We start from the raw sequence: 15,253 nt of genomic DNA, 5'->3' as shown, positions 1-15,253 counted from the left end.
AAAGAAAAATACATAGTTGTCTTGAGTTCATTAAGATAGGGATATAGGAGTCAAAGCTGAGGTCTGATCATTCGACGCAAAATTGGGAATTTCAGAAAGGATGGTGAAAACGTGGCAGGGAGTAGAACTAGGAGGAGAGAAGGGATCAGAGGGAAGCGAAGGAGAGAGATTAGGAGGGGTATTCGAATCCAAGAGATGTTGGACTTTGTGAACTTTGATGTTTGAAAGATGCATTGTATGATAGTTGGGAAGTGATGTTTGTGGACATGAGAAGTAGCAGTAATGTTGAATTCATTCATTCAAGTGATTTAGGAACCAATATATTTACTGTCCTTACCACCCAGTTGGCTGATCATCATCTGAGGGGTTTAGTAGGTGGACCTCAGGGGGGGAAAAAACTGTGCCTGGGATAGTTTCTGTGCCGTTTGCAGGGAATGTCATGCATGTTAACAGTAGCGCATATGTTTACCATTGCAGAACAAAGAAGACTTAACCCCTTGGGTTGGGTTACGGAAAATAAATGTTTCTTATTGGTGCTGGGAAGATATGTCACCCTTCACAAACACATCACTACAATGGATGAATGAGGAGCCAAGTGATGCAGGATTTTGTGGCTATATGGCAGAACCAAACTATGCCGGCTTGAAAGCAGCAACCTGCATCAACTTAGTGAATGGAAGTGTATGTGAAAGACCAGGTGAGTTTTCTGGCAAGTCAGTTTAGTTTATTGTCACCTGTACCGCGGTACAGTGAAAAGCTTTTGTAGTGTGCTGACCAGTCAACGGAAAGACAATACACAATTACAATCGAGCCATTCACAGTGTGCAGATCTGTGGGAGTAGAGATTTGAAGAAACAATAGTGGCATTTAAGAGCTTTTAGTCTGGGAAAAGTTTAGATTAGAGATACAGTGTAGAACGAGGCCCTTTGGGCCACCGAGTCCAAACTGACCTGTGATCCCCGTACACTAACACTATCGGACACACTAGGGGCAATTTGCAATTTACAATTTTACCAAACCGATAAGCCTACAAAACCGTATGTCTTTGGAGTGTGTGCGGGGTACCCAGAGAAAACCCATGCAGGTCACGGGGAGAACGTACAAACTCCAAACAGACAGCACCCGCAGTCAAGATTGAACCCGGGCGATGTAAGGCGGCAACTCTAATGCTGCACCACTGTGCTGCCCTGATTGTTGAGTTCAAAGGCAGCAACTACCACTGCGCCTCGCAGGATGCAACATGTTAAGAATAGGGAAGGAAATTAAAATATTGCTGAAACTGAAGTCGTACTACTTTGATTCACAGCAAACCACAGCACCAATCAGTGCCGCACACCTTGTGCATTGAGGACCGGATGTAGTGAATGTACAACTGGCAACTCGGAGTGTATGTGGTGCAGCAACATGAAGCAGTGTGTTGATGCCAATGCTTATGTGGCTTCATTTCCTTTTGGCCAGTGCATGGAATGGTCTACTTCCAACAATTGTTCACGTAAGTGAAAGCAAATCCTGTACTGTCATTGAGTTAGAGAGTGACACAGCATGTCAACAAGTCCTTCGGCCCAACTTGTCCACACCCGTTGGCCAACACGTCCAATCTACACTAGCCACATCTGCTTGCGTTTGGCCTCTATCCCTCCAAACCTATCCCATCCATGTACCTGTCTAAATGCTTCTTAAATGTTGTGATGGCACTTACATTGTTTATGATTGTTGCCACAATGTCAGTATAAACCACAGTGTTACTATTTATTTACAGTCAAGTTTAAGATATTCGTTTAACAAATCTCTGATCCCATGAGTGTAAGAAGGAACTGCAGATGGTGGTTTAAACTGAAGATAGACACAAAAAGCTGGAGTAACTCAGCGGGACAGGCAGCGTCTCTGGAGAGAAGGAATGGGTGACGTTTCGGGTCTTTATCATCGTTACTTTTTTGTATATCTTTCATTCATTGTTCTTTGCCTCTCCACATCGCCGTCTATATCTCTTGCTTCCCTTATCCCCAACTAGTCGGTGAAGAAGGGTCTCGTCCCGTAACGTCACCCATTCCTTCTCTCCAGAGATGCTGCCTGTCCCGCTGAGTTACTCCAGCTTTTTGTGTCCATAGAAACATAGAAAATAGGTGCAGGAGGAGGCCATTCGGCCCTTCGAGCCAGCAACCCCATTCATTGTGATCATGGCTGATCGTCCCCTATCAATAACCCGTGCCTGCCTTCTCCCCATATCCCTTGACTCCACTAGCCCCTAGAGCTCTATCTAACTCTCTCTTAAATCCACCCAGTGATTTGGCCTCCACTGCCCTCTGTGGCAGGGAATTCCAAAAATTCACAACTCTCTGGGTGAAAAAGTTATTTCTCACCTCAGTCCTAAATGACCTCCCCTTTATTCTAAGACTGTGGCCCCCGGTTCTGGACTCGCCCAACATTGGGAACATTTTTCCTGCATCTAGCTTCTATAGTCCTTTTATAATTTTATATGTTTCTATAAGATCCCCCCTCATCCATCTAAACTCCAGTGAATACAAGCCTAGTCTTTTCAATCTTTCCTCATGACAGTCCCACCATCCCAGGGATCAATCTCGTGAACCTACGCTGCACTGCCTCAATCACAAGGATGTCCTTCCTCAAATTAGGAGAACAAAACTGTACACACTACTCCGGATGTGGTCTTACCAGAGCCCTATACAACTGCAGAAGAACCTCTTTACTCCTACACTAAAATCCTCTTGTTATGAAGGCCAACATTCTCTTGTTATGAAGCCCAACGCAAGGCTAAGTGCTGGGACCCCAGCTATTTACAATATATATTAATGATTTGCATGAGGGAATTGAATGCAACATCTCCAAGTTTGTGGATGACACGAAGCTGGGGGGCAGTGTTAGCTGTGAGGAGGATGCTAGGAGACTGCAAGATGACTTGGATAGGCTGGGTGAGTGGGCAAATGCATGGCAGATGCAGTATAATGTGGATAAATGTGAGGTTATCCACTTTGGTGGCAAAAACAGGAAAGTAGACTATTACCTGAATGGTGGCCGATTAGGAAAAGGGGAGATGCAACGAGACCAGGGTGTCATGATATACCAGTCATTGAAAGTAGGCATGCAGGTGCAGCAGGCAGTGAAAAAAGCAAATGGTATGTTGGCATTCATAGCAAAAGGATTTGAATATGGGAGCAGGGAGGTTCTACTGCAGTTGTATAGGGTCTTGGTGAGACCACACCTGGAGTATTGCGTACAGTTTTGGTCTCCTAACCTGAGGAAGGACGTTCTTGACATAGAGGGAGTACAGAGAAGGTTCACCAGACTGATTCCTGGGATGCCAGGACTTTCATATGAAGAAAGACTGGATAGACTCGGCTTGTACTCGCTAGAATTTAGAAGATTGAGGGGGGATCTTATAGAAACGTACAAAATTCTTAAGGGGTTGGACAAGCTAGATGCAGGAAGATTGTTCCCGATGTTGGGGAAGTCCAGAACAAGGGGTCACAGTTTAAGGATAAAGGGGAAATATTTTAGGACTGAGATGAGAAAAACATTTTTTACACAGAGAGTGGTGAATTCTCTGCCACAGAATGTAGTTGAGCCCAGTTCATTGGCTATATTTAAGAGGGAGTTAGATGTGGCCCTTGTGGCTAAAGGGATCCGGGGGTATGGAGAGAAAGCAGGTACAGGATACTGAGTTGGATGATCAGCCATGATCATATTGAATGGCGGTGCAGGCGCGAAGGGCCAAATGGCCTACTCCTGCACCTATTTTCTATGTTTCTATGTAACATTCCATTAGCTTTCTTCACTGCCTGCCGTACCAGCACGCCAACTTTCAGTGACTGGTGTACAAGGACACCCAGGTCTCGCTGTACCTCCCCCTTACCTAACCTAACCCCATTGAGATAATAATCTGCCCCCTTATTATTGCCGCCAAAGTGGATAACCTCACATTTATATATATTATACTGCAACTGCCACGCATCTGCCCACTCACTCAACCTGTCCAGGTCACCCTGAAACCTCCTAACATCCTCTTCACAGTTTACACTGCCACCCAGCTTTGTGTCATCCGCAAACTTGCTAGTGATGCTCCTAATTCCCTCTTGCAAATCATTAATATATATGGTAAACAGTTGCGGCCCCAACACCGAGCCTTGCGGCACCCCACTCGCCACTGCCTGCCATTCATCCATTTTATTTGTCACATCCTCAAAAAAATCCAGAAGATTAGTCAAGCATGATTCTCCTTTCATAAATCCATGCTGACTTGGACTAATCCTTTTACTGCTATCCAAATGCCCCATTATTACCTCTTTAATAATTGACTCTTCTGATCCCATGAGGTTTAGTAGCCATCACTGTGTAATGAATTTGATTTGCTTAAATTCTGTTTTTCTTTGCTTTTATTTGCATTGGTAATTGTCCAATTTGCAGAATACTTTTATTGTGCATTGGTGAATTGATAGTTTATCTCTCTCTGTTGGCCCATCTTGCAGCTTCTTTGTTACTTTATCTGTTTTCCACTGCAGTAAGTCAAACACCAAACACAGCAGATGCTGGAGATCTGGTATGAAAATGGAACTGGGCACTATTAACCTGACATAGCAGATATTCCATGTGAATATGCACCATTACTTATGGCAGTGCCTAATGTTCAGAGGTTTTGCAATCTATTTGCTTAATGTCTTCTAAACGTCAACTAAAATGATGAGCAAAATCAGAAATAGTTCTTCAGCTTTCGTTCTTCTTTGAGGGGTACCAATTGCAGTATTTTTCAGATGTCTAGTCTTCTATTATTTGACAAACTACATGTCAGTGATTGAGCCAGTAACATTGTTGGTGTTTCAGGCCAAATTCAGCATCAACTGAGGGCTTTATCAGGAAGATCTGCATTTATTGTCTCTGTATTTTTCCTTGAGGCGGTAGTTTTGACTGGTATTGGTATTAGCTTTTTATTGTCACATGTACCAAGATACAGCAAAAATCTTTGAACTTCTGTACAACCTATGGTCAAGTTACTCCACAGTTGTGTTGGACAAAAAATAGTAGGATACAAAAGAAAATGCAGATGCTGGAATCTTCAGTTTAGTTTAGTTAGGAGATACATAGAAACATAGAAACATAGAAAATAGGTGCAGAAGTAGGCCATTCGGCCCTTCGAGCCATTCAATATGGTCATGGCTGATCATCTAACTCAGTATCCCATCCCTGCCTTCTCTCCATACCCCCTGATCCCTTTAGCCACAAGGGCCACATCTAACTCCATCTTAAATATAGCCAATGAACTGGCCTCAACTACCTTCTGTGGCAGAGAATTCCACTCTGTGTAAAAAATGATTTTCCTGCGAGTTCATGCTGACTAACAATTACCCAGTCACTAGTCCAATCCTACAAAGTCTGCACAATTTACAGAAGCTAATTAACCTGCGCGCGTGTGTGGAATGTCGGGGGAAACTGGGGCACCCAGAGAAACCCACGTACAAACGTACGTACAAACTCCACACGATCACAGGAAGGACGTACAAACTGCACGCAGACAGCACGCGTAGTCACGATCAAACATGGGTCTCTGGCTCTGTAAGGCAGCAGCTCTACCGCTGCACCGCTGTGCTGCTTAACACAAGTGATGGAGGAACTCAGCAAGTCAGGCAAAATCTGCAGAGGGAATGGACAAATGATGTTTCGTCACCTGTCCATTCCCTCTATAAAATTCAAGGACGTTGACATTTCCAGTTGTAAGACCATGAGCATCTGCAAAGTGACATAAGACATTGATGTTGGAGTATGCTATTTGGTCCATGTGCCTGTTCTGCATTCAGTAAATCATGGATTGTCTTTCACCTTTAGTGCCACGTTCCTCACCATTTGTATCCTCCTAAAAACATAGGTCTGTGCCTTAAATATTCTCAGGAGAACCTGAGCTTCGCATCCATCTTGGGTAGAGAATTCCAAAAATTCTCATTTTGATGAAGGCATTTTCTTCGCACTTTTCCTTTAATTTAGTTTAGAGATACAGGGCAGAAACACGGCCTTTGGCCCACCGGGTCTGCGCCGACCAGCGATCCCTGCATATTAATACTCCCCTACACACACACACTAGGGACAATTTTCACATTTACCAAGCCAGTTTGCCTACATACCCGTACGCCTGGAGTGTGGGAGGAAAGCGGCGACCCCAGGGAAAACTCACGCAGGTTACGGGGAGAACGTACAAACTCCATACTGACAAGCACCCGTAGTCAGGATGGAACCCGGGTCTCTGGCGCTGTAAGGCAGCAACTCTACCGCTGCGTCACCGTGTCGCACAAGTTTCTATCCACTTGTCTTCAAATTGCAACATGACTTCCTTCCCAACTTTTATTCTCAACGATCGACTATTGAAAAGAAGAATACGTAATACTGAATTCTTTCCTTCCCACCCTATCTACGTTGTTGACACTTTCAGAGAGCCATGAATTTGTGCTCGAAGATCCTTTTGTACAGCAATGCTCCAAAGGTTCATCAGTGATTTGAGCAGAATTAAGCCATTTGGCCCCTCAACTCTACTCCGCCATATCTTTCCCTCTCAACCACATTCTCCTGCCTTCTCTCCATTTCCCCAACACCCGTACTAATCAAGAGTTCTTGCCTTCTATTGTATAATTTCCTCCTGCATTTGACCTTCCAATATGCAACAGTTTACACTTGTCCGGATTAAACTCCATCTGCTATATATATTCATTTAGGTGATCTGATTTACAAGTTTGCAGATGACACAGAAATTGGTGGACGGGGAAGAAGGTTATCAAACATGTATGTTTGATAACCTTCTTCCCCGTCCACCAATTTCTGTGTCATCTGCAAACTTGTAAATCAGATCACCTAAATGAATATATATTGCAGACAGTAGAGATCCCAGCATTGATCCCACTGGTCACACAACTAGAGGGAGAAAACCACCCTATCCACCACTATCTTCAGTCTCTTATGACCAAGCGAATTTTGTATTCCCACTTACCAAAGCACTGTGGATCCTATGTGACTGAGCCAAGTTGTTGTGTATTGTGACCTGAAAAGTTACCCATTCCTTCTCTCCAGAAATTCTGCCTGACCCGCTGAGTTACTCCAGCATTTTGTGTCTATCTTTAATTTATCAAGTGTTCTTCTCCACATAATAGACTCCAGCATTTGCCTACCACTGTTAACTCAGGCTAACTGATTGGTGGTTCCCCATTTCTTTCTACCTTCATTCTTTAAGGGTAGGGTTACATGTGCTATTTTGTAACCTGTGGAATTCTATGGAATTTTGGAAGATGGCATCTGTTATATCCATAATGACGAACTTCAAAACATTTGGATGTGGACCATCACATCCTGGATTTATTGGCTTCCAGTCCCTTTTCCTGTACAGATTATTTTATGGTTGATGATATCTTCGATTTCCTTGTTCACTCCTCTGTGCTCCTAAGCTCTTCTTATAAAGATCTGGATAGTTTTCATTGCTGGATTAACTCAGCTGGTCAGGCATTACCCCTGGAGAACATGGATGGGTGACGTTTCTGGTTGGGACCTTTCATCAGACTGATTTGCATTATTGGATGGTTATTGAACTAATTTAGAAGACTGTCTGCCATCGATTCAGCAATCTCAAGTTGAAATCATTTCAAGTTTTCACGGGCCAGCGTGTTTTATTTTAATACCTGGCTTGACATTGTAATCAGGTGTACTCCCGAGTTGCTGCAAAATGAAACTGCAGACATAACACCACAAATCAACTCACAGTTCATTAAACTGTGAATCCAGCTATTCTAAAGGGCTACCCTTCACCACTTCAAGTAACTTGCAGGAGTGATGTGTCTGTTGTCACCATTTAGTTTAGTTTAAGTTAAAGATACAGCACGGAAACAGGTCCACCGTGTCCACACTGACCCTGCACACTCACACTATCCTACACACACTTGGGACAATTTACATTTATACCAAGCAGATTAATCTACAAAACTTTATGTTTTGGAGTGTGGGAGGAAACCACAGTTATCGAGGAAAGCCCACGTGGGTCACAGGGAGAACGTACAGACTCCGTACAGACAGCACCCGTTGCCAGGATCGAACCCAGGTCTCTGGTACTGTAAAGCAGCAACTCTACCACTGCGCCACCGTGCCCCCCTGTGGACCACAAGTTCTATGAGTTTGTTGTTGTGTATCTTGCAAATGAAAGTGATGAATGTGTTTTCTTAATTACCAGCTTGACAGCGGAGAAGGCTGAAGTGTATTAATAAATTACAACATTAAACATAGTGCTGCCCATTATGTATTCTTGAAAGCAATTAAATCAGTTTTTATAAAATTTATTAGCCATCTTATCTCATGCACACGCTAATAAATATTATTAGCTCACCTGTACCCGCTCATCACTTGCCACGCTTTGGCCCACTGCCACCTCTCTTTTCCAGCTTCCCCCTCCCCCACCTACAATCAGTCCGATGAAGGTTTCCGACCCAAAAAGTCACCGTCCATTTCCCCCCACAGGTGCTGCCTCTCATGATTTTGTATCTCTATAAGATCTCCCCTCATCCTCCTGCTCCTTGGAATAGAGACCCAGCCTACTCAACCTCTCCCTATAGCTCACACCCTCTAGTCATGGCAACATCCTCTTAAATCTTTTCTGAACCCTTTCAAGCGTGACAATATATTTCCTATAACATGGTGCCCAGAACGGAACACAATATTCTACATGCGGTCTCACCTATGTCTTTTACAACTGCAACAAGAGCTTCCAACTTCTATACTGAATACTCTGACTGATGAAGGCCAAAGTGCAAAAGCTTTTTTGACCACCTTATCTACCTGCAACTCGACCTTCAAGGAACCATGCACCTGTTCTCCTATATCCCTCTGCTCCACAACACTACCCAGAGGCCTGCCATTTACTGTGTAGGTCCTGCCCTTGTTCGACGTCCCAAAATGCAACACCTCACACTTCTCTGTATTAAATTCCATCAACCATTCCTCTGCCCACCTGGCCAATCGATCCAGTTCCTGCTGCAATCTTTCACAACCATCTTCACTATCTGCAAAACCACTAACTTTTGTATCATCAGCAAACTTGCTAATCTTGCCCTGTATGTTCTCATCTAAATCATTGATATAGATGACAAACAGTAACGAGCCCAGCACCGAACCCTGAGGCACACCACTAGTCATAGGCCTCCAGTCCGAGAAGCAACCTTCCACCATCACCCTCTGCTTCCATCCATGGAGCCAATTTGCTACCCATTCAGCTATCTCTCCTTGGATCCCATGCGATCTAATTTTCCAGGGCAGCCTAACATGTTGAACGCCTTACAGAGATCCATGTACAAACATCTACAGCTCTGCCCTCATCAACCTTTTTGGTCACGTCTTCAAAGAAATCAATCAGATTTGTGAGACACGACCACGTACAAAACCATGCTGTCTATCCCTAATCAGCCCTTGCCCATCCAATTGCCTGTATATCCTATCCCTCAGAGTACTCTCCAGTAACTTACCAACTACCGATATTAAGCTCACCGGCCTTTAGTTCCCAGCATTTTCCCTGCAGCTCTACTTGAAAAGAGGCAAAACATTTGCCACCCTCCAGTCTTCTGACACCTCTCCTGTATTTAAGGATGACTCGTAAATTTCAACCAGGGCTCCCGCAATTTCCTCTCTAGTTTCCCACAATGTCCTCAGATATGTTGCGTGCTATCCAGTCAGCAGGAAGATTATATTAATACAATTAAGCCGTCCACCGTGCACAGATACAGGATGAAGGGAATAATGTTTAGATAAAGCCCATAAAAGTCTGATTACAGGTAGTCCGAGGGTTTACAATGAGGTAATGGTAGCTCAGGACCGCTCTGTTGATGGGGCCAGAAAATATATTAGAGATTCAAAATGAGACTTTGAAAATGTAAACACTTGATGTATACAAGATATGAATAGTTTAAGAGGATGTACTTGTGAAAGCTGTCAGTACTACAAGTATATATCATCAGTCTGAAGAAGGGTCTCGACCCAAAACGTTGCCCATTCCCTTTGCTCCATAGATGCTGCCTCACCCGCTGAGTTTCTCCAGCATTTTTGTCTACCTTCGATTTTCCGGCATCTGCAGTTCTTTCTTAAAACACATCAGATCTGGATTGGTTACCAGATAGATTGTTAAAATAGATTATCTGAATGACAATATGGTGGCAAGTTTTCAAGGGATAAAAAGGGAGAATATGTTTCTTTTCCATTTAGTACAGGAGTTCATGGACCAGAGTGAAAATATGTTATAGAGTAATATGGCATGGAAACTGGCCTTTGTCCAAACTTGCCCACACCCACCCACATGTCCCATGTACACTAATCCCACCCGCCTGCATTTGGCCCATGTCCCTCCAAACCTGTCCAATGCATGTACCTGTCTAAATGTTTCTTAAACATTGCAATAGTAACTACCTCCTCCAGCAGCTCATTTCATGCACCTACCACCCATTGTGTGAAAAAGGTTACCCCTCACGTTCCTATTAAATCTTTCCACCTTAAATCTGTGTCCTCTGATGCCCCAACTCTGGGAAAGAGACTCTATGCGTCTACCCAATCTATTCCTCTCATGATCTTGTACACCTCAGTAAGATCGCCCTTCATTCTCCTGTGCTCCAAGGGATGTTAAGTGATTTAAAAAAGATCTTGGGAAAATGTTGCTCATTCAGTCATGATTTGGAATGCACTGCCTGCAGATGTCATGGATGTAGTTGATGTTGTGGTTTTCTAGAGGAAATTGGCTGACTATTTGATTTTAACAACATTTGTATCTCTCTGTGTACAGATAACAAATAGCCATGGGGCCAGCTTGTATCAATGATTGCCATTGTTACTGTTCAATTAAAATGCACATTCTCCAAAGCCTTGTTTAGTTTCCTTATCAACCTTTACTCTTTGATTAGCATTGAGTTGAGGAAATGCTCCAACAAATATTGACTGTTGGTATCATCTGTCAGTGGATTGGATGCAAAGTTTAGTTTATTTAGTTTAGAGATACAGCATGGAAATAGGCCCTTCGCCCCACCAACTCCGTGCCGGCCAACGGTCCCCATACACTAACACTATCCAACACACTAGGTACAATTTACAATGTTACCAAAGCCAATTAACCTACAAACCTATACATCTATGGAGTGTGGGAGGAAACCGGAGCACCTGGAGAAAACCTATGCAGGTCATGGGGAGAAAGTACAAACTCCGTATAGACAGTACCCGTCGTCAGGATTGATCCTGGGTCTCTGGTGCTATGAGGCAGCAACCCTAATGCTGCACCACCATGTCGCCCCTGTTTCTAGTACCTTCACTAGAAAATTGAATGTTCATTGATAATGACAGGAAATGAGTTGATCCTTGGTGCCAGAAAGATTCAAACATAATACAGCACAGGAACTGGCCCTTAGGCCCGTGATGTCTGTGGTGAACATAATGCCACAGCCTGGCTAGAGTGGATGCAGAGAGGATGTTTCCACCAGTGGGAGAGTCTGGGACCAGAGGCCATAGCCTCAGAATTAAAGGCCGCTCCTTTAGAAAGATGATGAGAAATTTCTTTAGTCAGAGGGTGGTGAATCTGTAGAATTATTTGCCACAGAATGCTGTGGAGGCCAAGTCAGTGGATATATTTAAGGCAGAGATGGATTATTGATTAGTACGGGTGTCAGGGGTTATGGGGAGAAGGCAGGAGAATGCGGTTAGGAGGGAGAGATAGATCAGCCATGATTGAATGGCGGAGTAGACTTGATGAGCCGAATGGACTAATTCTGCTCCTATCACATGAATTTATGACCCTTATCTGCCTGAACATAATCCATATCCCATTATTCTCTGCACATCCAGATGCCTATCCAAACGTTTCTTAAATGTCAATTCCGTGTGAGCCTCCACCTCTACCCTCACCTCTCCAGGCACCCACCACTCTCTGTAAAAAAAAAACCTTTCCCATCATATCACCTTCTCACCTTAAAGCTATATCCTTCAGTATTTGATATTTCCATCCCGTAACATAGATACTGACTGTCTATCTGTGGCTCTCGTGATTTTATATATTTCTATCAGGTCCCCCCACAATCTCCAGAATCCCAGAGGAAACAATCCAAGTCTGTTTAACTTCTCTCTGTCGCTAATACCCCCTAATCCAGGCACCATCCTGGTAAACTCAAATCTATTGTCATATGCCCCAGATAGGACAATGAAATTCTTACTTGCTGCAGCACAACAGAATATGTAAACATAGTACATAACGGGAGAAAAAAAAAGTTCAGTGTGTATATATACACATACACACATACTCAATAAATAAACAAATATCGTGCAATAATAATAATAGTCTATTGTAGTTCAGAGCTTATTTATTGTCATGTTTAATAGTCCGATGGCTGAAGGGAAGAAGCTGTTCCTGAACCTGGACGTTACAGTTTTCAGGCTCCTGTACCTTCTTCCCGATGGCAATGGTGAAATGAGTGTGTGGCTAGGATGGTGTGGGTCTCCTTTGATGTTGGCTGCCTTTTCGAGGCAACGACTTTGATAGATCCCTTCGATGGTGGGGAGGTCAGAGTCGGTGATGGACTGGGCAGCGTTCACAACTTTTTACAGTCTTTTCTGCTCCTGGACGTTCAAGTTGCCAAACCAGGCCATGATGCAACCGGTCAATATGCTGTGCACTCTGCACCCATTCTAAAGCCTCTATTTCCTTCCTGTAATGGGGTGACCAGAACTGCACGCAATACTGTACTGCAAATCCAGCCAAACCAGAGTCCTATATAGCTGCATCATGCTTCCTGACTCTTTTGCGCAATGCCCCGTTTATACTATTGGAAGCAAGGATACCATATGATGACTTTTCCACTCTTATCTACTGATGTGGTCACATTCAGGAGTGACTTGACTAATTCTGCAGTAGTTAACGGAAACGTACACAAATAAATGTAGTTATTTATTAATCCCAAGGGCAATGAGCAATTATTAGTCATTGGTCTGAAAGCCTGGCAAGAGGTAGGTTATAAAGTGTTTTTCCTTGCATATATTTGCAAGTCGAAACGGTAGTAAGGAAGGCAAATGCAATGCCAGCATTTATTTTAAGTGGACGAGAATACAAAAACAGAGATGTAATGCTGAGGCTCTGTAAGGCACTGGTCAGGCCGTATTTGGAGTATTGTGAGCAATTTCAGGCCCCATATCTGAGGAAGCCTTTGTCCGGAGAGGCTCCAGAACAGGTTTACAAGAATGATCCCAGGAATGAGTGGGTTAACATATGATGTGTGTTGGACAGCACTGGGCCTGTACACGCCGGAGTTTAGAAGAATGAGAGGGGACATCATTGAAACTTACCTAATAGTGAAAGGCTTGATTAGAGTGGATGTGGAGAGGATGTTTCCACTAGTTGGAGAGTCTAGGACCAGAGGTTATAGCTTCAGAATTAAAGGGTGTTCCTTCAAGAGGATGAGGAGGACTTTCTTTAGTCAGAGGATGGTGAATCTGTGGAATGGGAATAGGAGGGAGATTGAATGGCGAAGTAGACGATGGGCTGAATGGCCTAATTCTGCCCCTATGAACCTGAACTTATAATATTGTACCGTTTTTAATATCAATCTTAAATCGCACCACTGCTCAAACGAACAAAGCCCCTCTTAATAATTATTCAGCAAAAATCAGTTCTTGTCTGATACTTTTTCTTTGAAAAAGGTTTCAAAGGTCTTTTATTGTCACGTGTACCAAGTTTTGTCAGATTCTTTGACAATATACATTAACGCGTCCTCTTGTACAGGAGTAAAATGTAAATTCTAATTTTATGGATTCGCAGATGAAAATAGCAACAGAAGAAGCTACTTGATGTGGTTTTTTTTCCTGTCATTCTAGCTGAGAATTGTTCTGGTTACCGTACGTGCAGTCACTGTTTGGAGCAGCCTGGATGTGGATGGTGTACTGACCCCAGCAATACAGGAAAAGGACAGTGCATAGAAGGATCTTATCGTGGGCCAATGAAAATATCGACAGTAAACACCCCCCCTACACCCATTCTCAACATCAGCATGTGTCCAGCGGAAACAAAGTTCAACTGGTCCTTTATCCAGTGTCCAGGTCAGCGTTTATTTTGTTCATTTCTGGCAAATCTATCTCGGTTATGTCATAGAGTCATACAGCGTGGAAACAGGGCCCAACGTTCCCACGCCGACCAACATGTCCCATCTACACTAGTCCCACCTGCCTGCGTTCGGCCCATATCCCTCTAAACTCATCCTACCCTCGTGGATGGGGGCGGTGAGGGCTACCATATCAGCTAAATACTTTGGAACCCCATTTTACAGGGCAGTTAGCAGTATACCTTCTTGTGCCTGGGTCTGGTGCCGCATCTAGTCTAAACCAGGTCATTCAAATCCTTAAATGGCAACATGTATTTTGAATGTCTGTTCCTTGCATCTGGTTGCATATAGTTAATGACTTATCGCAGATAAAATGCAAGCTCTTGATTTGTGTTTGTTTCGTGTGAGAGGACTTTAGAGTTTAGAGATACACTGCGGAAGCAGGCCCGTCGGCCCACCACCGTGACTAGCGATCCCCCTGTACACTAACGCTATCCTACACACTAAGGGCAATTTACAATTTTACCCGGAGAAAACCCATGCAGTCAGGGGGAGAACGTACAAACTCCGTGCAGACAGCACCCGTAGTCAGGATTGAACCTGGGTCTCTGGCGCTGTAAGGCAGCAAATCCATTGCTGTGCTACTGTGCCATTCCAGTTAACAGTCAACCTCCTTATACCAGAATCTAGAGCAGTAACTGGTCTAGACCAAGTCATTTAGCTCCTCAAATGGCTTCAGCAATGTGCATTTAGAACGTCTATTCCCTGCTTCGAGCTGTATGCAGGATTGAATTTTTGCAGACAAAATACAAAATACTCAAGATTTAACTTTCTGTTGTGAGAGAGGAAATTGGAGATTTTGGGGAGGAGAAGGAACTTGTATTTGTGATTTTCCATAGACTAAAAAATAAGTGTTTCTTCCAGCTTGTCAGTGTAACGGCCACAGCAAGTGTGTAAATGAAAGCATCTGTGAAAAATGTGAAGACCTAACAACTGGCAACCACTGTGATACTTGCATCTCTGGTTATTATGGTGACCCGACAAATGGAGGAAGTTGCCAATGTAAGTTTCAATTTAAAGTTGCTTAGCTTCTTTCAATTGCCTTCTTTCTCAAAGGTTCACAAGCTCTTGGAGTAGAGCTACTCTGCCATTCAATCATG

General features: G+C 43.6%; 1 protein-coding gene across 2 annotated transcripts in view; it reads left to right on the top strand.

Moving 5' to 3' along the window:
• atrn (attractin) overlaps positions 1-15,253 on the top strand; it is a 358,557-nt gene that overhangs the window by 178,195 nt on the left and 165,109 nt on the right. For both annotated transcript variants that reach the window (XM_033035556.1, XM_033035562.1), the window contains exons 16-19: positions 478-697; positions 1,307-1,492; positions 13,870-14,091; positions 15,018-15,155. In XM_033035556.1, the coding sequence (XP_032891447.1) occupies positions 478-697; positions 1,307-1,492; positions 13,870-14,091; positions 15,018-15,155 (766 nt within the window). The remainder of the gene's footprint in view (positions 1-477; positions 698-1,306; positions 1,493-13,869; positions 14,092-15,017; positions 15,156-15,253) is intronic.

The sequence above is a fragment of the Amblyraja radiata genome, chromosome 1 (assembly GCF_010909765.2).
Source record: "Amblyraja radiata isolate CabotCenter1 chromosome 1, sAmbRad1.1.pri, whole genome shotgun sequence".
NCBI lineage: Eukaryota > Metazoa > Chordata > Chondrichthyes > Rajiformes > Rajidae > Amblyraja > Amblyraja radiata.
The sequence above is the reverse complement of the archived record's forward strand: the minus strand, read 5'-3'. Positions and strand labels throughout refer to the sequence as shown.